Consider the following 25,471-nt stretch of genomic DNA (forward strand, 5'->3'; position numbering starts at 1 on the left):
TCATTTGACAATAAATAGATGATAGAAACAGAACACAGTATGGACTTGGACTTGGAGGTGTTATTCACACACAAAGTAAAAAGTAATCAGACTTGTTGGAGTCCTGAATACCGTTCTTGGTCACACTCTTAATCACTTTCTTCCCAGATCAGGAAGGAGTAGGAGTGCTATGTGGGCAAGATGCATGTCCGTGAGAATGAAGGGATTGTCACGTGTTACGCAACAGAAAATGTTCTAGCCATTCAAGGAGTGGTTTTGAGGGGAGACTTATCCTTCTTTGTCCAGGCGGATGGTGGCCATAATATGAGGATTTAAGCTGGTAATGGAAAGGGACAGAATCAGGTGGTAGAGGTGGAAATATAAGGGTTCTAACTTGGATATAAATATTCCCTTGGAGGACAAGAGGGTGTTACCTTTTAAAACTAACAATTGAAAAAAAATCCCTTTTAAGTAAAGCTGGCCAAAACTCAGGATTTCTACTTTGTAAAAAATTTTGGGTTTGTTCCAAATCAGAATGAACCCAAATTTCAAAATACAGACATTTCTCACAAACACTCTGAAATTTGGGTTCATTCCAATTTGGAACAAATCCAAATTTTCTCATGAACCAGGGATTCTGAAAAAAACCTTCATTTCAGAACACCAACACACACCAGCATTGTGTTTCTGAAAGAAAATTTGCTCCCCAGAACTGGCAGCTGCTGGGTGAAATTGACATTCTTGTGAGACTGACAAGAATGTCAATTTCACTCGGCAGCTCTGAAGCAGCCCCAAGATGAGGACTGTCCCAGGGTCAAGGACCCAGAGCTTCCATATCCATATACCCAGAGCTTCCAGACCCCTGGCCAGTGAGAAAAAAGACTACAGAAAATAAAATAGCAAAAACATGCCAAATAAGGCACAACATAAGTTATTTGAAAGTTTAGTATGACCACAGAAAAAGTCCAGCATCCGGACAACATGCAGAAATGAAAATAAGCCCAGCCACATAGCAAAGATATACAGACAAACCATGAAAACACACAGGTTGTTACAGACAGAATGCAGCAAAATCAATAAAAATAAGCTGTAAATCCAAAAGAATGGCTAATAAAAATATACATAAATGAACTATATGTGTCTTACAAAATAGACAAGGCCATAAATGTCTGAAATACAGCAATCCACAGAGATTATAAAGATCAGTGGATCTGACTAAAATCATGTCGTGAGAAATAAATTCCAGTCTTGAGAGAAAATGTGAACTGGTACTCAGGTGCAGAGGTAAAAAAGCCAACCAAGAAGTTATGATATAGCACATTGAGGGACACAAATCACACACAAAATACCTGACCTTATTAAAAGGGTATATGCCATAGAGTGTCAGAATAATGGTATCAGACCTGAACTAAACATGAATGAGCTGATCTATATAAAAATACGATCATAGGACATGGATGTATATACATTTGGGGGGTAGGGGATGCAAAGTCTGTTTTACATGACACTCATAGTTAGGGCCCTACCAAATTCGTGGCCATGAAAAATACGTCGCAGACCGTGAAATCTGGTCTTTTCTTTACTTTTACCCTAGACTATATAGATTTCACAGGAGAGACCAAGGTTTCTCAAATTGGGGGTCCTGACCCAAAAGGGAGTTGCAAGCAGGGGGGTCACAAAGTTATTTTAGGGGGGTCACTGTATTGTCATCTTTAGTTCTGCGCTGACTTCAGAGCTGGGCAGCTGGAGAGCGGTGGCTGCTGGCCAGACACCCAGCTTGAAGGAAGCATCCCACCACCAGCAGCACAGAAGTTAGGGTGGCAACACCATACCCTGCCTCCCTTACTTCTGCACTGCTGCTGCTGCTGGCGGTGGCTTTGCATTCAGAGGTGTGCTCCCTGCCAGCAGCCGCCGCTCTCCAGCTGCCCAGCTCTGAAGGCAGCCCCACCGCCAGCAGCAGCACAGAAGTAAGGGTAGCAGTACCACAATGGGCTTGCAACCCCTCCCCACCCCCAACAACTCCTTTTTGGGTCAGGACCCCTACAATTAAACACCTTGAAATTTCAGATTTAAAAGTGAAATCATGAAATTTACAATTTTTAAAATCTTATGACCATGAAATTGACCAAAATGAACCATGAATTTGGTAGGGCCCTACTCATAGTATTCCGTAAGCATTGAAAAAGAGACGATGGCTGCAAAACATGACAGCAGATGGCATCATTCATAGAGTAGAAGACCCAATAGACTGGGTTCATTCCTTAGTTATTGTAGAGGAAAAAAGGGGCAGTCAGATTTTTCACTGACCCCAAGGAGTTGAACAAAAATATCCAAGGAACATTTCTTCTTGCCAACAAGTAACAAAAGTGTTTGAGATTACAGGAGCTAAATTCTTCAACAAACAAGATGTATTAGCAGTTTTTGGCAGTTTGCATAGAGAGAGCTCCAATACTTGCTCTGTAAATTTACTGTTTGACAAATACTGCTTTCTTGAGAGTGCCTTTCTGAATATGTTTGGCACCGGAAGTATTTCACTGGACAGTGTCCCAACTCCCAGATGCTAGAAAGTCTCACAGAGGTCAAGATGTACATTAATAATATGATAGTCTAGGGCAGTGGTTCTCAACTATTTTGGGCTCAGGACCCATATGTAAATGTTTATGGCCTGTCATAACCCAATAAATAGTCTGGGATGGTTTTGTTGTCTGGTCCTGCCCAGCACTCACCTCATAGTGGCGGCTCTTGCAGCTCCTGAGCTATGGGCTTGGCTGAGCTTGGCTTTCAGCTCCAGGCACTGCAACTTCCAGGATTGCAGAGCTACTCAGGTTTGGCCCCGACCCCCGGCTGGACCAAATTTGTGTGAGTGGAATTGTGTCCTGGCTCATGAGATTGCAGTGCCACTCATTCAAATTTGGCCTACTTGGACTCCCATCATCATGACAGTTGGGCCAAATCTGAGTGGTACTGGGGCCCCAGAAATTACAGGGCCTGAACCAGGGAGGCGAGCCCAGTCAGCTCCGTGGGACAGGAGCCACAGGAGCTGCCATGGAACCCTTTGAAACATTTTGGTGACCCAATTTTGGGTCCTGACCCACAGGTTGGGAAACCCTGGTCTAGGGCAGCACTGCTAATATACATGAGGAATGATTGCAGAGAGCACTGGAAGAATAAAAACTTAAAACTGAACAAGGCAAATGTCATTTTCAAAACAAATGAAATCACTGAGCTAGGAGAGAAATTAACCACAAAGTAAATATGTCTGATATTTCTAAGATCCAGTCAATTCCAAACATGCTGAGACCCAAAGATTAAGAAAAAGAGATTGCAAGCATGGTGGGTTGTGTCCGTTGATTCAGGCCTATCTGTGCAGCTCAAACAATCAGCTTAAGTAAACTTTTTCACAAAGATACAGAATGGACTGTGGATGCCAGAGCATGAAAGAAATTTAAAGGATTTGAAGCATGTACTGGCCAAGCCATCAGTGCCATGTTTCTTTTGGACACAGTAAAAGAGATCAGACTCTCCACAAATGCGTCAAAAGGAGAGTTGGGAGCTGTATTGCTACAGACACATAGGGCTGATTGTCTGCCTGTACTATGAAAAAAGAAAAGGAGTACTTGTGGCACCTTAGAGACGAACCAATTTATTTGAGCATGAGCTTTTGTGAGCTACAGCTCACTTCATCGGATGCATACCGTGGAAACTGCAGCAGACTTTATATATACACAGAGAATATGAAACAATACCTCCTCCCACCCCACTGTCCTGCTGGTAATAGCTTATCTAAAGTGATCATCAGGTTGGGCCATTTCCAGCACAAATCCAGGTTTTCTCACCCTCCACCCCCCCCACACAAATTCACTCTCCTGCTGGTGATAGCCCATCCAAAGTGACAACTCTTTACACAATGTGCATGATAATCAAGTTGGGCCATTTCCTGCACAAATCCAGGTTTTCTCACATCCCCCCCACCCCCATACACACACAAACTCACTCTCCTGCTGGTAATAGCTCATCCAAACTGACCACTCTCCAAGTTTAAATCCAAGTTAAACCAGAACATCTGGGGGGGGGGGGGGGGTAGGAAAAAACAAGAGGAAATAGGCTACCTTGCATAATGACTTAGCCACTCCCAGTCTCTATTTAAGCCTAAATTAATAGTATCCAATTTTCAAATGAATTCCAATTCAGCAGTTTCTCGCTGGAGTCTGGATTTGAAGTTTTTTTGTTTTAAGATAGCGACCTTCATGTCTGTGATTGCGTGACCAGAGAGATTGAAGTGTTCTCCGACTGGTTTATGAATGTTATAATTCTTGACACCAGCAGGAGAGTACTCCTTTTCTTTTTGCGAATACAGACTAACATGGCTGTTACTCTGATGCCTGTACTATATGACTTCAGTGCTCTGACTGCAGCAAAAAAAATGTGTAAACAAATAATAAAAGAAAGCTCAGACTTGCATATATGGCTGTACAAAGCACCATGATTTTCTCTGTGGGCATAATTTCAAAGCTGAAACACATAAACTACTGATTTTTTACTACATAAGGAAAGGACATGGAGGAGTCCCTCCCAGGATACTGAGATTACTTTGGAACGAAGGAAATTATGATATCACAATGATCCCTTCTGGCCTTGGAATCTACTGATATGATCTTGGTCTGATGGACATCATCTTATCATTACATTGCACTGATAAGAGCATCCGTTGCATTTCTCACATATTCCAGATCACTTCTTCATGCAGTATAAGTAAATGTAAAGATAATAAAAGCTATTATGTGCTGTGTCACTGGGAATATGGGATGAATTGGAAAGTGAAACAGTAAAGGATGACACACCATATGCAGTAATACAACTGATAAATAATGGATGGAGAAATCAGCACTTCCCACCTGCATGTTGCCAGTATTAAAGGGAGATTTTGGTGATTTCAGGCGTAATCATGAGCAGTACAAAAATAGTAGTCCCATACCAACCAAAATCGGGGAGGGGGAAGTAAATAGATTTTAAACTTGCATAAATTTAGATATGTTTTTCGCATTTGCATAAAGTTACTTAAATTGTATCCTGTAGTGTCTGATGGTGGTCCAGCTCCTCCCAAAACACACAAATGCCAAGTAATTCTGCATCCTTCAGCCCTACATCTTTTGCAGCCCCCCACCCCCAATCAGTCATTCTGCATACATCCAACCCTACATTTGCCCCTGCCTTCCAGCACATCGCGGCTCTGTCTGCAGCTCTAGAAGTTCTTTTTCTTCCTTGACCTCAGACCTGGGGATGGGAGCAGCTCCAGAGATTCTTTACTGTCCTTTTCCCTCTTCTCCCCCACCCACGCCCCCGCAGGCTGGTAGGAAGCACAAGAGCTCCAAGATCAAAAGGCTGAGCACTCCAGCCCTTTGTGCAGAAAGGTGAAGGAGAGAGGTAGACGCCTGCTTCACATGTGGAGAGAAGGAGATGCCTCTCAGTGTAGGAGTACGTTTTGGTTGCAATTCTCTACAAAGTGGAATAATGGTGAAAAACAGTCACTCAGAAGTGGAGTTCCCTGTAAACTGATGGGTTTTCCTCACAGACTCATAGGAAGGTTGGGAAATCCACAATCAGTGGGGAAAACTCGTAGCATTGACAGGTCTGTAGTCCCCACAGAGATAAGGAAAATGTTGTAAAGAATATAGTAAGGGCACCTAGGAATGACTAAGTCAAAAGTGGAGCTGGAGAAATTGTATTCTGGCCGGAGAGGAACAGTGATATTGATAGAATGGAGAGCAGCTGTGGACATAGTTGAAATACCGAAATGCACATTGGAAACAATATATGATAATGCATGGGACAAAATCAGAATTGATGTGTTTTGCTGGAAAAACATGATGATGACGCACTGTTTTAGCAACTTGCTATAAGTAGTGACACAGAAAGGTGCAGCTTTAGCTATGATCTGGCATGTTAAATTCATGGTTGCTCATCATAGAAATCCAAGAATTGTAATAACAGACAGTGGACTACAGGTCATGAACAAGGAATTCCTGGACTCAGCTGAAGCTTACAAATTTCATCAAAAGAAGTCCAGTCCTAGATACCATCAATAAAACAGACTAGCAGACTATGCAGTCTATGTAGCAAAGAAGTTGCTAAAAATGATATAGGCATTTACAGGACATTCATCACTGAAGTATCTGGCTCCTATGCAATTGTACCAGCAGGACCCACCACAGACAAGGGTGGATACCGGAACCATGGTGGCTGTGAAGTGGGTTGTCTGGTGCTCTGTGCCCTGATTTGAGGAGGGAGGAAGGGATTCTGATCTTCCTTCATTACTGCTGGGGAACCTTATCTCAGGCCTGCTGCAAGAAATCATGATTTGGTTCACAGGCTAAATACTTGATACAAATACAATGTAGTAAAAACAGTTATTAAATTGTCAAAGAAACAAAAAAAAATACAGTATGTGTGTTAGGTGTCAGTATAGTTCTACTTGAGTCAAGATCACTGGCACTTAGGGGTCTACTTCTTGTGTGATACATGATTTATGACACATTACCAGCTGATCTTACGCCATTTCAGTTAATTAGCACAAAAATATTAGAGAGATTGAGATATAAAAAATCCAGTAGAGAACATATTCAGAGACATATAGATAACAGCTGAAACTGAGCCTCTACCTGGGATTTAAATGTTATGCTAATAAAATTATAGCAATATGTTAGAAATAGTTGTTTGGTAAGTAATTTGTCTTTAAATAATCCATCTATTAACACAAAACCAAGATGCAAAATCTCAGTCATGATTTGAAAAAATAAACTTGTAAAAGAAGTGTGTCTATTATATAACTGATGGATGCACATTTTTGGCATTTATTTACATGTTTATCAGGTATTCAACTGGGAGCTGATTAAAAGTCTCCAAATTTTTTTCCCATTAATATGGTCTATTCCAGACTGTTTTTTCAGATTTATGACTCTCCATCTCCCACTATTAAGAAAACCAGTTGAATGGAATTCATTCTAGCTCTGAAACTCTGTGTGTGTATGTAATTTGTCTGCTTCTAAAATGCTACTTCCTAAAGTTGATGCAGGGATCATACTTACTATCCAAGTTATAACTTCAGTTTGAATAGTACAGTGCACACATTATATTACCCGTGTCCATTGATGTTAATCTGGAAATTGGACATTGTAGCAAAAGTGTTAAAATTATACAGCTCATAAATATTTGAAATAAACTTCTTTATTAAAAAAAGGAAAGCTGAAATCAATAAAAAAGTGGTAAAATAAATTATATCTGATATGGAGAAGAATGTCCTGTAAAGGGAAGTACATTTAAAATAATTACAGGAGACCACATCAGCACAATAACATTAGCTAGCACTTAAATGGAAAATTAACCAATTTTTCTCATCTGAAAGGAAGTTCAGGACACACGTCTCAAAAGCAGAGGGTCTTTTAACATTCAAGCACTTGAAATGGGGCTGCAATTGGCTTTGTTTTATTTAACAGGGCAGAATCCGATGCTTAGCATGAGCACAGAAAGAAAAGGAGGACTTGTGGCACCTTAGAGACTAACCAATTTATTTGAGCATAAGCTTTCGTGAGCTACAGCTCACTTCATCAGAGTGAGCTGTAGCTCACGAAAGCTCATGCTCAAATAAATTTTGTTAGTCTCTAAGGTGCCACAAGTACTCCTTTTCTTTCTGCGGATACAGACTAACATGGCTGCTACTCTGAAACCTGACACTAGCACAGAGATGGTCTTGAGTAATGCTTGTGGATAGAAAGGGATGTTCCTAAGGTGTCAGATGCCGGGTAGTTTTTTCCAGAAATAACTAAAAATGTATAGTTTATAGAAAGAAGAAATGGGGACACTCCTTTAAGTATATTATTTTCCAAAGTCAGTAGTGAGATCTGTCTGTGTATCATAGCTAACTAAAACATTTTATAGATGGTCAAGGGAATTTTGTTTAAGGGTTGGTGAATCTTGTTTGTTTTATCAAGGATAACATAAGCAGTTTATAAATGGACAGCAGAAAGTGATATTTGTGATAATTACCGGGTGAACAGCACATCTGACCACCCACCCTTTGGTTTCTCTGAGTGCATTCCCTCTCAGTAGTCCTAGATTATTACATAGCAGTTCCATAACCATGAGAAACTTAACTAAGACAATGGGTGCACTTAAAACACTACAGAGGGTACAGCTGCAGCTGCACCCCTGTGGTGCTTCAGTGTAGACACTTACTATAGCAATGGAAGGGGTTCTTCTGTTGCTGTAGGTAAGCCACCTCCCCAAGAGGGGGTAGCTAGATCAACTGAAGAATTCTTCCATCAACCTAGTGCTATCTGCACTAGGGGTTAGGTCAGTTTAACTACATCTCATGGGTGTGGATTTTTCACAACCTGAGAGATGTAACTATACCAGTATAACTTTTCAGTGTAGGCCAGCCCAAAGTTCTATGAAGTGACAATAGTATTAAACTTAGGTACGTAAAGAAGCCATTCAAATGAAATAGTTTTTTATACACCCACTATAAGGGACCAGGACATAGGTGGTCTGGCCTAGTGTTCACAGCTGAGCTGGTGTCCACACGTCAAGGACAGCCACAAGACATTAGTCCATGAGCAAAGGTCAAAGGAATCACTAGACCTACGTTCAATAAGCAAGAGTCAGGGTCAGAGTCTGGCTGGGGGCGGAGACTTGAGACCAGAGGTAGTACCAGGCTGGAATCTGGAGGCAAGAGTCAGGGTCAGGCTGGGGTTGTAGACTGGAGATCAGAAGACAAGATGTGGTCAGGAGTCACAGCAGGCCAGAAGTCCAGGGTACTTGACCAATCAGAAGGCTGCAGTGTACTGTCATTCTGGACCCTTTGGGCGGTACTTCCTGCAGTGCCCAGTCTCTGCAGTGTTCCCTGGATGTGGCTATGCCTGCCCTTCCAGTGGCAATGTGAGAATATCAGCCATTATAGGCTCTACAGATCTGGGTTCTAATCCCATGGAGCCTTACTCACAAACTCACTTTAAGGCAGTGGTCCCCAAACTTTTAATGTCATATCTCCCTTACCCCTGTATGCGCCCTCCTGCGCCTCACCCCCAGGTGCTGTGGTTGGGAACCAGGGATGGGAGTGGAGCTGTGGTTCCCGGGGGTGGGGAATGTGGGTGGGGTAAGAGGGCCAAGGCTGGGGGCAGGGCTGGGAGTGGGGTCAGGGCTAGGAGTAGAGTTGTGGCCGGGGGCCAAGGCTTAGGGCAGGACTGGGGCTGGGCTGCAGTTGAGGCCAGCAGCCAAGGCTGTGGCCAGGTATGGAGCCAGGCCAGAAGCCATGGGAAGATGCTAGGGCTGTAGCTGGGGGCATGGCCAGGGCTGGGAGTGGAGCCACGGCTAGGAGGTGGGGCTGCTGCTGGGGGCAGGCCAGAGCAGAGCTGGGGGCAGAGCTGGGCTGGGTGGCACTCCCTCCCCCTGCCCCCGTGGGGCCTGGCACAGGCCCCACCATACCCTCCCCCCCCCCAAATGTTCCTGTGCACCCCTCTGGGGGGCATGCCCCACAGATTGGGGACCACTGCTTTAAGGAATGGTTTTGAGACAGGCATATTAATGAATACTAAGAATCTTAAATTCAAAGTAATTCCCATTAGTTCACTGTTTAGTTTGTTTCCTCTCCAGGAGAATGCAATCTGTACAATCTAGTGCTAATATGAGAAGTTTTAAGTGCCTAACAGTGTTTCAATATCCAATGAAAATTATTGCAAGAACTGATTAAATGTAATTCCTTTGCAATGCTTTTGCAAACATCATGTCACCAATGGTGCTGAAGTTTTGGTAGTGTCATGTGGCAGAAGCAATGTTGGCCTGGAAGAATGTTTCTTCTCAGTACCAGGTTTACAATGGTGCCAATGATGCTCTGGTGCTGGCCCCATACTCAGAAGGGGCCCGGGCACCTGGACTGTGGCCCTGCCCCCAACCCCCGATACCCCACCCCACTCGGTCTCTTCCCCAAGGCCCCCGTTTGCTGCTCACTCCTCTCCACTCCCTCCCCCCTGTGCAAACAGTGGGTGGGGCTTAAGGGGGGAAAGGCGTCGTGGGGGTGAGGCCTTGGAGCAGAGCATGGGCAGGGCCTCGTGGGGAAGAGGCCAAGCAGCGGCGGGGCCTCAGGCGGAGTGCGGCTGGAGCAGGGGGCAGGGCCACAGTCCAGGTGCTGGGATTTACAAAAGATTAATCCGGCCCTGCTTCTTCTTGGTGCTGTTTTGTGGTTTCTTTTTTCTTTGCCTTTTGTTGCTGTTTACTTACTTGGATGAGATGAGATTAACAGGTTCAGAAGAGATCAGAGTGCTGAGTTGGTATGTCAATTTAAAGAGAGAGACTTTTTTTCATCCATAGTCTCCGAAGGTGGAAGATGGACCTCTTTCATCAGAGGCTTAGCAGGATCCAAATATCAGCTGTTGTCACCCTTTCATTGGTTGTACCTTCATGGAAAGATCTAGGTAGCATCTTTAGCTCCTGAATATGCTCCTAATAATTCATATGCCTCAGGATTGTAAATCTTCAACTTCATGATCTTCAGTGCCACTCACTCAAATTTGGCCCATGCCATGTGAGCACAGGACGGGTGATAGGAGCAGCTGGCATTGGGAATGCTGAGCCAGGAGTGGGGTCCTGGTCAGCAGCCAGGAAGGACTCGGGGACGGTGGGTGAGAGCCTGGCATTGAGGATCCCATCATAAAAACAACTAAGCTAAGTGGGGAGTGTTGGGGGGCTGCAAGGTGAGGAGTTGTGGGGACTGTGCAGGGGGAGGATGTTGGTGGGAGTGGGGCATGTTGGGGACTGTGGCCTATGGGGCTGAGATGTTTGGAGCTTCTGTGAATGAGAAGTACATCAGGGCTCCTGGGATGTGTGTGTGTGAGGGGGGCCATCAGGGTAAGAGGGCGGCTGGTGGAGGGTTGTTGGGGTATATGTGGGGTGGGATGAGCATTCAGAGAGGTGTGCAGGATGAGGAATGTATGGGGTGGAGGCACTTTGCTGAACAGCCCCTATTCATGCCATACAGGGCTGGCAGCAGCTGGAGCAGAACTGGAGCGAGGTCGAGTGCTGCTCAGGTTTGGCTCAGTAGCCCCTTCATCATGACGGAGGGATGGCTGGGCCAAAAATGAGTGAAAGTGGAGAGCTCCCAATTTCCACAGTGCATAGGCCCCAAAATTCTTTAATCACCATTAAATGGTTACATTGATGCTTTGTGGATGTGATGTCATGAATTTGGCCTCATCCTGCAAACAGCTCCAGGTGGGCAGACCCTTACACCCTCCCAGAGCCCCACTGAAGTGACTGGGGCTTAACACCTTACTGAGTTGGTGAGCAACAGCTATGCTGTGTTCTTGCCACCTAATATATTTGTTCAAAAATGTACATATTGTAAATAAATCAGTAATATCCTGTGTCTGCATCCACTCGTTTCCTTCCCACTAAGGAATGAAGAGACTTCTTAGGTGAAATTCTGAAATTGTCAGAATTTTTTTTCATTGACATCCACAGGGCCAGGATTTCACCCCTGGAGTTCAATTTTTTTGCTACATTTATTATTATTATTGTTTATTATTTATTTTGTTATTTATTATAGCACTTAGGAGACCCAGTCATGGACCAGGACCCATTATGCTAGGTGCTGAACAAACAAAAAAACAAAGTGATGGCCCCTGCCCCTTAGAGCTTACAATCTAAGTATAAGACAAAACACAACAGATGGATACAGACAGATGGGGATGCACAATACTCGTGAGCACACTAGGCAGTGGTCTCAGCAAAGCAGCACCCTAACCGTTGTCCAGTTTTTTGCTGGCATTACAGGAGATGTTATTATTTCTAGTTGCACTGCCAGCTGCTCACCCCGATCGGGAATCCTTTGTGCTAACTGCTGAAAAAACAGAGGTAGACACAGTCCTTTCTCACAAGAGTAATTAGATAGTGTAACATCATAAAAATTTAATCCTTTATTTACCGTACCTGTTCTATAGAAATAGGGTATATATTAATCACTGAGCAATTGTTAACAAAAGGAGGAAATGATATAATAGAAAACCATATAGTAACACAATATAGTTTCTGTTATTAGAATTGATAGCACAAGAGTTGTACATTTAGATCAAAATGTATTAGGCTGGGAGGATTGGGGAACTGTTTCTATGATATTCCATTAATTGATGCATTAAAATTAGTATTTATAGTTAAAATTTCCAATGTTTCAGCATGAAGCACAGCCGTACTTTTGCCTTGAACCTGAATTTCTATGAAATCTCTAATTTTCTAAGTACCTAACAATCACTGAAATCATTTTAATAGAAAATGTCGGGCATTGTCACAGGAATTTGGCGTGTGTTGAATACAAAGTAGTAGAAACAGTGCTTTTTACCTGAATTCCTCTTATTGATTTGTGAAAATGGAATGACAAACAGATGCAAGACCTAAAGACTTTAGGATATTATGAACAGATAAATGGATAATGAATATGTAAAAGAACAACTCACAAGGAAACAAGTAAGGCTTTATACTGTAAAGAATTGAATTAAAGAAGGGTGTCACTCGTGCGGTCTACACCTGGGTGTGCACCTGAGAGCTAGGAACAGTGAGCAAGCACTGCCCAAACCCATGTGGCATAGCAACCAATAGGATTCATTGGTTGGATCTAATCATAACAGACTGGTGTCAATGCAGTTATGGGGGTGGAGCCATATTGTAACAGTTGGAACCTTTACACTTTTCTTTGTCAAAGTGTTGCACGTGGCTGATCCAAAAGGGTCAAGGAGGATGTGGGGCATATTTGCCACTTATCCCTAAAGCAGTCAGCTGTAAAGGAGAAGTGCAGAGTGCACCCCCTTAAAGGGGAGATGCAGTAGCTGTTATCCTCTGGAACTCTGGAAGCCTTTGGATTGTTTGAGGCACAATGCCTCCCAGATTTTCAGAGATGGGGCAGCGCAGCATTCAGGGGGCAATGCATTAATGACACAATTTTATGTCATTCTGAAAACAAGAACTATTAATTGTAGGACTCAATCCTGTACTCATCGCTCAGGAATCAGTAGAGCAGGGGTTTACAAACTTCATTGCACTGCACCACCCATTCTGACAACAAAAATTACTACAGGACCCCAGGAGGGGGGACTGAAGCCTGAGTCCACCAAGTCCTGCCACCCTGGGTGCGAGGGAGCAAAGCCAAATTCCCACTGCCCCAAGCCCAGGGGCCAAAGCCCAAGGTCATCAGCCCCAGGCAGGGGGCCTGTAACCTGAGCCCTGCTGCCTAGGGCTGAAGCCCTCGGGCTGTATTTGGGCTTTGGCCCTAGGCCCTAGCAAGTCTAAGCCAGCCCTGGCAACCCCACTAAAATGGGGCCATGATTCGCTTTGGGATCTTGATCCACAGTTTGAGAACCACTGCTAGAGTTTTACCTGACAAGGGGTGCAGGGCATGGTCCTGGAACCAAGATAAACTGTTATGTTCTTCTTTTAATTGAGTGAGCAAACATTTCAACTTCCCATAAACTGTGAATCATAAAGCACTATTATTATTTTATTTGCATTACGCTAGCACCTAGCCATTATTATTTGGATGATGCCATTTATGTGTCATAGAAGTTTTACAGGTTACCAAACTAAAATTGCAGAAGCTGATGCAAAGTCATCAGGAATCGAAGATGTGAGAAAAATTAGTTCTTTCTTTTTCTGGTAGCTTGAAAATAATAAATACATTTGTTTTCAAGACTTTCTGGACCAGAGCTGGTGTAAATTGGCATAGCTCCATCTGACCCACTGGAGTTAAGCTGATTTACACCAACTGAGAATCTGGCTCTATGTGTTTCCATTAATATAGAGATGCTGGTTTTATCTGATGTTTATATTAACGTTTATTTCACCGAACTGTTTTGATAGATTCTGGTTCACTTTCTAAGTTCCTGAAAACCATTGGTACAGAGACCCCAATCTACAATGAGCTCTGTACAAACAGGGCCTATACCCATTAGAAGCTCCGTTGCAAATAATATCTTAGTTTAGTGCTCTACATAAGATTATGAAACTTTATTTTAAGTACAGAAAATATAAGTAAAATAAGAGAAGAGCTATTGTTTTGTATGCAGATCTCTTGTATGCAATAGCTAGTGTAACTAATTAACCATGACTCTCTTATGACTGGGAAAAATAACCCAGAATTTACAATATCAGCATTTTTTCTTTACTTAAATACCATCTGATTCTGTAAAATAATGGTCTGGAACCAAGGGAACCTGATGGCCACAGCAGGTATGCAGCAAATTAACCCAAGGTTATTTAGAGTTTTAATGAATAATTATATTAATTAATGCAGAAATTAAAATAGTTTTTAGCCATTTGAATGTTATATTAAGGGAAATTTCTTATCACAGAAAAGCGTCTGAGAAGCATGCTAATTTAATAACAAAGTACAGTTTGAATCCTAATTAGAGAGAGGAAAACAAACTAACTAAAAGCACTAACAATATCTGTTACCCTGTTTGAGTTGTTACCCTGTTTGAGTTCATTAATTATCAGCCCAGTTTACTGAAGCCCTATAAAACCTTTTGTTAATTTCATATTTGATCTGCTTTCCTGGGCCAGATACATTATATATGCGCAAGGGCTGCAAGACTGAAACACACATTCTTATCTCCTACTGATGTTAATGGGAATTTTGAATGTAAAAAAATGTCAGTTCAGATGGAGCTGATACTATTGTGTCCTGTTGAGCAGAATTAATAGCATTCCAGGAAGTAGTGAAGACTTTTTTCCCACTCAAATGATCTGTTTTATCAATTACTGGGGAAAACTTGGGCTTGGTTACTCACCCCCTCTACAAAAGGCTACCATTCGTAGTGTATATGTAGTCACGGGTGAAGTCTACCCTGATGAGTTCCTTAAAGAGGCCAGATTAAAGAACAGTGTGGTCTTATTCTGATTTACGTGTCTGTGTGTGTTGCTTAGAATGACATATTTACAATACCTTTTAAAATGATATGAAGTCACTATAAGGAATCCAATAACTGTCCAAATTATTATGTATATTTCCAGTTATGTTTGGTCCTTGTGTCTCCATCACTGAGGGACAAAACAAAAAACCAACAATATTCAAAGTATTTAAAAGTCTGGATTTTGTTCTCATTTTTGTAGTAAGTAGGAATTTTCTGTAGGCTCATAGCTTCACCTGCTTTCATATATAAAATAAAAATCCTGAATTTGATTTGTTTTACACAGGAGTAACTCCATTGACCTCAGGGAAGTTAATCTAGGCTCACACTGGTGTAAGGAAAATCAGAACCAGGTGAATGGTGTCTAAGTAGATGAGCAGCCACACATAAAAAACATTTAGTAAAGTATCCATATGAGTCTGATCCTGCTCTCTCTTGCCAAAAGTACAATTAACGTCAATGGTTTGGGAGGAGTAAGGGCAGTGTAACTGGGTCCCAGAAGTCCTGCCTAGACATCAGTAGGACAGAAAATGGAAATGGAAATCTGAACTTCTATCTCCAACTCCCTCAGTTGCTCCCTTGGTATTGAAGTACCTGTAGCGTTTAAAGTCTTCCAGTGGTTTGAGGCATCTAGCAGTAGTAGCTCGTGCCAACTGTAATAACTGGCACAAGCACTGGGTTTCATTCTTGACTCTGATTTTCCTGTCCTGTGGTCTAATACAAAATTTCAAATTTATTCAAGTGTAGCTTATGACCTGTGAGCTTCTTATACCCTTTAAATGATGATTTTTAAAAAAATCTCATATAGAAATTGTTATAAATATAAAGGGAAGGGTAACCACCTTTCTGTGTACAGTGCTATAAGATCCCTCCTGGCCAGAGGCACCATCCTGTTACCTGTAAAGGCTTAAGAAGCTCAGCTAACCTGGCGGGTACCTGACCCAAAGGACCAATAAGGGGACAAGATACTTTCAAATCTTGGAGCGGGGGAGGAGGCTTTTGTTTGTGTTCTTTGTTTACATGTTGTTCTCTCTTGGGACTGAGAGAGGCCAGACAGAAATCCGTCTTCTCCCACCCATCCTAATCCAAGTCTCCAATATTGCAACCCGTATAGGTAAGCCAGGCAAGGTGGATTAGTGTATCTTTTGTTTTATGTGAATTTTCCCTGTGTTAAGAGGGAGGTTTATTCCTGTTTTCTGTAACTTTAAGGTTTTACCCAGAGGGGGATCTTCTGTGTTTTGAATCCCTGTAAAGTATTTTCCATCCTGATTTTACAGAGATGATTTTTACCTTTCTTTTTTTTAAATAAAATCCTTCTTTTAAGAATCTGACTGATTTTTCCATTATTCCAAGATCCAGGGGTTTGGGTCTTTGACGATTTTGTAACAAATTGGTTAGGATATTATTCTCAAGCCTCCTCAGGAAAGGGGGTGTGTAGGGCTTGGAGGGATATTTTGGGGGAAGACATCTCCAAGTGGTCTCTTTTCCTGTTCTTTGTTTAAAACGCTTGGTGGTGGCAGCATACTGTTCAAGGACAAGACAAAGTTTGTACCTTGGGGAAGTTTTTAATCTAAGGTGGTAAGAATAAGCTTAGGGGGTCTTTCATGAGGGTCCCCACATCTGTATCCTAGAGTTCAGAGTGGGGAAGGAACCCTGACAGAAATATAGGTTGAAAAATATGACTCTTCAAGTCATTTAGCTAAAGCAATGGCCACTGGAGACCTGATCCTGCAAGGTAATAGGATCATTTGCCAAGTGGTCGCATTTAAAATTTATTTTATTTGTGAAAAATTCTACTGGCTTGAGAGAGATTCTCTATACTTAAACGGGCAATACTGCTAGAAATGGTGATATGTCTCAGAATAAAACTGAGGTGTTTCAATCTACGTATCCAATCTAAAAAAATTCATACTTTTGCGAAGAATGTCTGAAAGCAAATTCTTTATCTCTTTTACTCTCTTGACTTAAATATGCCCAAATGGACTTTTTTTCTTCAAAATGTGTGTGTGAAAGAGAGAAAGTGTGCTTTCTGACAGAAAAGACCTTGTACCACAGGACACCTTGAATCACATACAAGATTTCAAGTCACAATGAATTCCCTTACCACCCTCCCACCCACTTACTATAGCTACGAAAACACTGAGAACAGGAATTCCTAATGGTAATATTGTAAATGAACTCTAAACAAAACGGGCAGTAATAGACACCAGTGTGAAGTTACATAAAGTTTAATACACTTTATCTCATTCATTATATCAGCAATATATGCTGTGAGTTTCAGCCAAATGGTTAATGCTGTAAAATAATACTTCTGTATAGTATTCATGAATGAATTTCATTCTTGCCTATTCTAGCTCAGAAGCATTAGTGGGGCCTGGACCATGAAGGAGAGCATCTTTCTATGTGTATGAATCAGATTCAGTACATGAGATGAAGAGATTATGACAGTTTCAGCGTGCTTCCCATGCATATACATACCCCGTTTGCCATACAAACTAGTTTTGTAGTAATTCGTTCAAAATGTGACTAGATTTTAACAAGCAAGAGATTTTTAAGGGAATCAAGACAGTGACTGGAGATCTACCTTCCACCACTCCCAAAGAAAAAGTAAACTTCACCAAGGAAATCAAGTGTAAAATGACTAGATCCCTTCCATGAACACACAAAAAGTTGGAAACCTCATCTGACCATATATAAGCCAGATTTAGCCATTTACAATATAAAAGTGGTAACTAAATAACTAAAATACTATTTCTCTAGTTTTTCCAACCAGATTGTATTTCCTCTTTTCATTCTTGGCCAACAGGGAATTGACCCATAGGGAATCTGCCACATGCTAAACCACTATTGAGAATTACTAGAAAAAGGAAGTATTTTGCAATATAGTTAATGAATTGATTAAGCAAGAAAATTAATAAGGAACATAAATACACTAGAGTACTGTGCAGTAATTCTGTCCATAGACTTACCTTAGTGCTTGCTGAAATAGCGTAATTAATCCCACTAACCTATCGTGTTAATTGTTCTTTGGATTTTCTTTAAAACAAAGCAATGCTAGGCCTTTTCTGTTACTGTGTTATGGATAAGGACATCTCATCTTAGGTTTATATGTGATTTATGAATTTAAATACAAGGATTTACAAAGGTGAAAAAGGAAGCTTCCAGAGGGGCTTATAAGTACAGTTTAATAAATGTGATAAATTTAAATCAAGCTGACACATCATTTTAGGAAGGGTTTGCATGTTTGGAAAAAGCTGTACGTAAGGATAGGCAAACACAGTACAGAATATATGAATATAAGGCCATTAATTATAAGTTAAGTCGGCATTATTACACACCACAAAACTATGTATGCCATTAGTTCATGTAAATGAGTCCCTGAGCTAACCACAGGTGCTGTCTGCAACTGACTTGCTTTCAGGAGTTTTAGGCTTTTACTGTGTAAAAAAAAAAGAAAAGAAAAACCAAAAACATATGAATGATTCCTGGAAAAAAATCAAAGGTGGGTCAACCCTTTTCCTGCAAATATTCCTCTGTTTAATTTATTTGTAATGCTTACTTACTGGTACCATGCTAGTCCTTATCCTGTAAAGATAACAAATTAATTGGTTGACATAGAACAGCTTTATTCTGGACAGAGAAATGTTGTCACCTGTCAAATAAAATATAATTTTCGTCCTTCATTTCTTGATAAACTGCTTAATAAGTTCCATCAAGTACTTTTCTCTTCCATTTGCAAGTTACCCAAACTCTCATTTAATCATTTTAAAACCAGTATACCATATCAATGACATTTTGGGAGTAAATCTAAATGAAGATTATAATACCATGCCTGTATTCAATGCACTATTTCACATCATGTCTTTGAATTCCAATCACTTTAAGAAATAGTGAGCTAAATTCTATTTAGTTAAACTGCTGTAACTCCATTGACTTCACTGATTTTACTGAAAGCAGAATTTGGCCTGCCGTATGTGCCGCAAATATAGATTGAAACTTTTGAAATGTGTAGACCAGGGATCGGCAACCTTTGGCACCCGGCCCGTCAGGGATATCTGCTGGTGGGCTGGGACGGTTTGTTTACCTGCAGCGTCTGCAGGTTCGGCCGATTGCAGCTCTCACTGGCCGCGGTTTGCCATTCCAGGCCCATTGGGGCTGCGGGAAGCATTGTGGGCCGAGGGATGTGTTGGCCGCCGCTTCCAGCAGCCCCCACTAGCCTGGAACGGTGAACCGCGGCCAGTGGGAACTGTGATTGGCCGAACCTGCGGACGCTACAGGTAAACAAACCATCCCGGCCCACCAGCGGATATCCCTTATGAGTCGCATGCCAAAGGTTGCCAATCCCTGGTGTAGACAATTGAAAGACAATTTCAACTTGAAAGTAAAGAAAACAAGGCCAGATTTTCAAAGGTTTTACACACACAGTTTTATGTGAAAAACTTACACACAATTTGCGCGTACATTTACTGGGACACAAACTGTATATGCCATTGGCCAGTTATGGTCACTTCTCTTACCTGACTTTAATGAGAGCAGGAACCAGCCCTAAATCAGACGGACAATACTGCTAACACATGCTGCACCAGATGAGCACATGGGGGTTTTATCTCAGACTGGTACAGAATAAAACAGTGTTTCCTGAATTCCTATGTGTGGCCTAAATTATTTCACATGCATATCATTACCATGAAGTAAAATGAGAATGTACCTGCCAGAATACTAAGCTTTCAAAATAAGAGCCCAGTTTTGAATATGTATATTATTGAGTAACTTGTAAAATCACCTGGGGCCTGATTGTGGAACTTTGAAAGTCACTGAGAGTTTTGCCATTGACATTTATGGTGCAGGACTGGACACTTAATTCTTTCACATTAAATAGCTGACTTTAGAAGATATTTAGTGATGCACAGATAAGGACCGTGCCCTTAATAGGGACACTTTTGGGTGTTTGTATTTACTGTATGGACATGCAAGTCCTAGTATTTTGATGCCCTACAGAACCAGTTTGGTTTGATTCAGGAAAAGGAATACAGTTGCATTAGATGAATTGACTCGTCAGGCATAATTGTCAAGTATTTCTTGCTATTTTGTTTCTGGAGCCTGCAACAGACATGTCTATTATTTTCCCTTTCCAGGAGTTTGTCATGATTGTTGTGTTTGGTTTGGAATATATCATTCGTATCTGGTCAGCTGGCTGCTGTTGTCGCTACCGAGGATGGCAAGGAAGATTGCGATTTGCGAGGAAACCATTCTGTGTAATAGGTGAGTTTCCCAATTAATTTCAATGTAAATTCCAAAAGTTACAACCTAGACATCACAGGTTGGCTGATTTCTTGCACACATAATAACAGATTCAGTTTATTTACTTGATTTTACTGTAATTCTTTAAAAAAATGTCTGATTTGGAACCAACATGTTGGTGCAATAGTGAACCTGTGTAACAGCAGGATCTCAGCTTCATTACCCTCATCCTCTGACCTCCTTGTTCTCTCCAGTTGCTATTTGCACTCACTTGTTGCAACTCATTTCAAATTAGATTATAAACTCCTAGGGGCAGGAGACATATTGGCCTGTGTTTGTACAACACCTGGCACCAGGGGTCCCCAACCTAATTGCAGTAGCACCCAAAGGCCCCAATGCAAATAACAAATAATCTCACCAAAAAAGTCCTTCAGTTGCAGTGGGGCTGTAATGAGGGAAATATGAGTAGGTGGAATTCCCAAAAGAATCACTTTTGTTGAAGCTGTGATGTTTAGAATGCAAGAGCAGCCAATATTAGCCACGTTGCAGGTTCCTTACAAGTACACTGACCAAAGTAAGTATGGGTGTGTCAGGTAAAGGTTGATTGGGAGTGTATAGAGAAGGTCACAGTGGGTTTCGACCATTTTGCATTACTCAGAGGTGTATCATCTATAAAAGCATCATTATTAAGCACTTTACAATAAGTCCTATAATTATCAATTGTAGGGGCTTTTTCCCAATAAATACAGTAGAACTTTGAGTCCCATATCCGAACCATGGTTAGCCAGATCTAATGTGAAATTAGGGAACAACATGTCCCCTGAGGCTTACTGCACAGTTGGCTAAAGAGGAAAGCAGGGAGAGGAAGTTACCTGTTTCCCCAAGGCAACTGGCTGAAGAGGAGACAGAAGGGACTCGTGTGTAGAAACTCCACTCTCTCCTGTCTTTTCCAGGCAGCCTTCATTGGGGAAGCCAGCCCCTCAAACATTCCCTCTCCCTGAATTCAGCCATATGACTCCCCTGATTAATCAAACCCATGGGTATTTGCAGGTTTTTGGTACACTCAACTCTTTCTAATAATCAAGGTTCTACTGTACATAATTCAAGATAACAGAACCAGACAGTTCAGCACAGGTGGTTTATTAACGATAAAATAAGTCAAACATTTAAATAGCAGAAACATGTTTAACATCCCAGATTACTTGCTGCTGTCCTAGAACTCTTTGTTTGGAGATAGCCACAATTTGTTCAATCCAGCTTCAGTTTATCTTCAGTTTTCTTTCCTCCTACTGTGTGCAAGCCTTTTGCTGCTAATTAACTTCATTTTGGAGGTGTTAATTCCTTGCATAAAGTAAGTTAGTTAAGGGACACAGTCATGCTCAAAGTTACACATCCAAACCTGTGTTACTTACGAACCTGTCGATAATTAAAGAAGGCCAGATTATGGCCCATTCTGGGCACTAGCCGAAGGGAGTAAGAAGGGCATAAAGCACCCCATGTACCATAACGCAGCTTCCAGGACCTGGTGGGTAGCATGCTCCACAGTGCCGCTGTGTCCCCTCCTGCGTGCCAATGAGCAGGAAGGAGTGAGGAGTGAATACAGCTTTGACTCTGACCCCTGGCGGTGTATCTACACCAGTATATCAGGGAGCACATTCTGGCAGTCAGTCTCCCTTCTGGGCCATTCTAGGAGCAACACTGCAACATAGACTCCATTGCATGGGGCTAGGTCACAATCTAGACCAGAATTTTAAGCAATCGTTATATACTTTTCACTGTTTTCCCTGATTGTTTCTTGCTCTTCACTTGTTTCTAACTATTAAACTGGCCCCATTTGTTCCTATCTCTGCTTTTTCTCTTGGTCTATAGTATTCTCATGCTTCATGCCTCATGCTGCAGCATTTAAAAAATGAACTAATGGAAAAAAACGTAAGGAATGCCTTTCTATTTGTTAGCATTTGTAAAATGTTTTTCCTGGGTGGGGACTCTAAATGTTGGGCCTAAACTATCTGACAGTATTGCTTTAAATACTTAGCAATTTTCCTTTATGGGTTATTTTATTTTTACTTTTTGAACCACTTGAAAACTAGCATTCTTTTCTATTGTTTTTAATAGGTCTACTAATAATGGTGAGTCATATGGCTTTATTAGCTGAACTCCCCATTAAAGTCAAAGTAGAGTTCCTCTAAAATCCCATGACTAGATTTGGCTTTTTGTTTTTTAATCCTTATTTACAGTTCATTCATTCTACTTCCCATTTCAATGTAATAGTGATATCTTTACAGCCATGGTCTGTTTGCCCTTAATTTAACTTGCCTGTATATCCTCAGCAGATCTAACTACTTTTGCAGTCAAACACAATTACTTAGGTCATTGGCCTAAGAGGTAGAAATAATAAATGTTCAGATTACCAAAAAGGTCAAGTTCAGAGAGCCTTTCTTTTGTTTAGATTTCATTAATGACCTGTCAGTGTGTAGTACTCACAACCAAAGGCCAATACTTACAATAATGAGCCTATGATGTCAGTAAGTCTGACAAGTTAGTTTACAAACAACTCTGGGTGCTCCTTGGTAAGAAAAGATACATCAGTACATGTTGGCCTGCTTTGCACCCTATTCGCTGTCTCAGAGGATATGGGAAATATAATTGTGCTATTCATCCTGGCTATGTATTTTGTGTTAGATTGAGAACTGCCTGATATCCCTTATTTTACCTAATTACTACTTGGCCAGTGTATCTCATCCACAGAGCACACAAGCGCTGACCCGTGTACTAGGCATATCAATTTGAAGCTGGAATTTCAGGACTGCAAAGGATGTTGCCATATTGTGCTGTAGAGGCTCACAGCGGTGAAGGGATCAAGGCCTTCACTTCCTAGCTTTTCTTTATTGGGCCCCAATGACTGTTGATTTAATATATGATCTGTCCTAATTTTGACATATCTGTCCTTTATTTAGAAAAATGATCATTTGGATTCCAGTACTATTTATATGGGTCTTTAATTTATCCTCTTCACTAAGGCAGTCAGACTGGTCAGATTGTGTCACTGAAGCGCAGGGTTGTGTAGGAGGAAGTGCACAGCCATACAGGACTTGGAAGAGTTTCCAAAAAGCAGCATGCCTCAGGAGGGAGCAATGCTCTCTGAAATTCTCCAGTATGCAAAGCCATACTGGATCAGACCAAAGATCCATCTAGCCCAGTATCCTGTCTTCCAGTGGTGACCAATGGCAGGTGCTTCAGAGAGAATGAACAGAACAGATAATCATCAAGTGATCCACCCCCTGTTGCCTATTCCCAGCTTCTGGCAAACAGAGGCTAAGGACACCATCCCTGCCCATCCTGGCTAATAGCTATTGGTGGACCTATCCTCCATTAATTTATCTAGTTCTTCTTTGAACCCTGTTATAGTCTTGGCCTTCACAACACCTTCTGGCAAAGAATTCCACAGTTGTGTTGTGTGTGAAGAAATACTTCCTTTTGTTCATTTTAAACCTGCTGCCTATTAATTTCATTTGGTTGTGAGGAGTAAATAACACTTCCTTATTTACTTTCTCCACACTAGTCATGATTTTATAGATTTCTATCATACCTCCCTTAGTCGTCTCTTTTCCAAGCTGAAAAGTCCCAGTCTTATTAATCTCGCCTCATATGGAAGCTGTTCCATACCCCTGATCATTTTTTTTGGCCCTTTTCTGTACCTTTTTCAATTCCAATATATCTCTTTTTGAGATGGGGGACCAGATCTGCATGCAGTATTCAAGATGTGGGCATATCTAGGACACACTTACCCTAGGATGTTGCAGCCACAAAACAGAAAAATCTGAGCCACTGCAAAATTACAATTTTTCATTAAAAGTCAGAAGGAACAAATCTGTGTTTGTGCGGTATTTAGCACAATAGAGTTTTGTCCATGACTGGGGTTCGTAGGTGCTATTTCAATATTTAAAACAAGAAATGAGAATAATAACAAGAAACTATCAGTTCTGTTAGGCAATTCATTGACATCCCAAAACAAAAAGTGCACTTGAATGGCAAAAATACACTTCTTCCTTTAAAAAGGCATTGGCTTTGTAGCTAGCATAGGGAAGGATGGTGTAGTTATTAGAGCTGGGTGAAATGTTTTTTGGAAAAATGGTTTACTTGTTGAAAAATGCAGTTTCAGTCAATCCAAAACTATTTGCAAATTTGATCCTATAAATTTCATCTGGGAAAAACTTTTCCAGGGCCAGATTCAGAGTGTGAGCATCCCCATCTCTCCCTATAACCTTTAGCACAGAGATTAAGGCACCTGGGATGTGGAAGACCCAGGGTTTGAATCCCCATTCTGGAACAGGAACTTGAACACAGATCTACTCCTCCCATATGAGCATCCCCACCACTAGCCTATAGGGTATTCAGGCGGGGTGGAGGGGGGGTTGCTCTCAGTCTCTCTTGTTGAAACCATTGCACTTTGAGTAAATAATAGAGCAGAGACTTGAACTCAGCCTCCACCCTTCCAGGCAGTGCCCTAACCACCAGGGTGCAGGCTATTCTGCATTCAGTCTCTCCTGTTGCAGCTGTTCTAATCTGAATAAACAGCCAAACATTCATTGTGTCAAAGAGAGAGCGTGAGAACAACTCTCCAGCTTGGTGATTAAGGCACTCACCTGGGAGGTAGAAAACATGGATTCAAATCTTTTCTCTGCCTGATTCAGAGTAGTCATTTGAATCTACATCTACCTCATCTTGAAAAATCAATTATTTGCCCATCTCTGATAGTTATCCATTGTGACAGGGGGAGGAGGACTTGGGGGTTCTGTTTTAGGTGGAGCTGGGATATCCAGGAAGAAATGTGCCAGAGGCGGCTTCAGAGACAAACTGGAGGGATGGATTTATGACTCGCGAGTATAAAGATGATAGCTGAAGCCATGACAGCTGATGAGGTCACCCAGGTCTGGAGAGAACAAAGGAAGGGACATGTCCCTTTTGATTCAGGCTGAAAAGGAGGAGAGAGAAGAAAGTAGAACTGCCCAGGAAGAGGACACTAAAGGAGCACTATGAGAGGTAGGAGATCGAGTTGAGTAATTGTTCCTGAAAGTCCAGTGAGGACAATCAATGAGGATGGCAAAGTGTATTGTTTCAAAACAGCAGACAGAAAGAGGAGAATGAAGAAGTCACACTTGGATTTGTTCAGGAAGAGATGACTGGTGACTTTCATTAATGCAATTTGAGTGGAGTGAAGTAGGGGAAAGCCAGATTGAAAAGACTCCAGGAGTCAGCAATGTAGAAGCCACAATCGTGGGACTAGGCAACATGCTCAAGGAACT

The 25,471-nt window shown here is 41.6% G+C and overlaps 1 protein-coding gene across 1 annotated transcript in view; it reads left to right on the forward strand.

Annotated features, from left to right (window-relative positions):
• Window positions 1-25,471, forward strand: part of KCNQ5 (potassium voltage-gated channel subfamily Q member 5) — a 531,162-nt gene that overhangs the window by 395,512 nt on the left and 110,179 nt on the right. Inside the window, exon 3 of the mRNA XM_073336454.2 lies at window positions 20,060-20,186. Coding sequence (XP_073192555.2) covers window positions 20,060-20,186 — 127 coding nt within the window. The remainder of the gene's footprint in view (window positions 1-20,059; window positions 20,187-25,471) is intronic.

The sequence above is a fragment of the Lepidochelys kempii genome, chromosome 3, assembly GCF_965140285.1.
Source record: "Lepidochelys kempii isolate rLepKem1 chromosome 3, rLepKem1.hap1, whole genome shotgun sequence".
Lineage (NCBI taxonomy): Eukaryota > Metazoa > Chordata > Testudines > Cheloniidae > Lepidochelys > Lepidochelys kempii.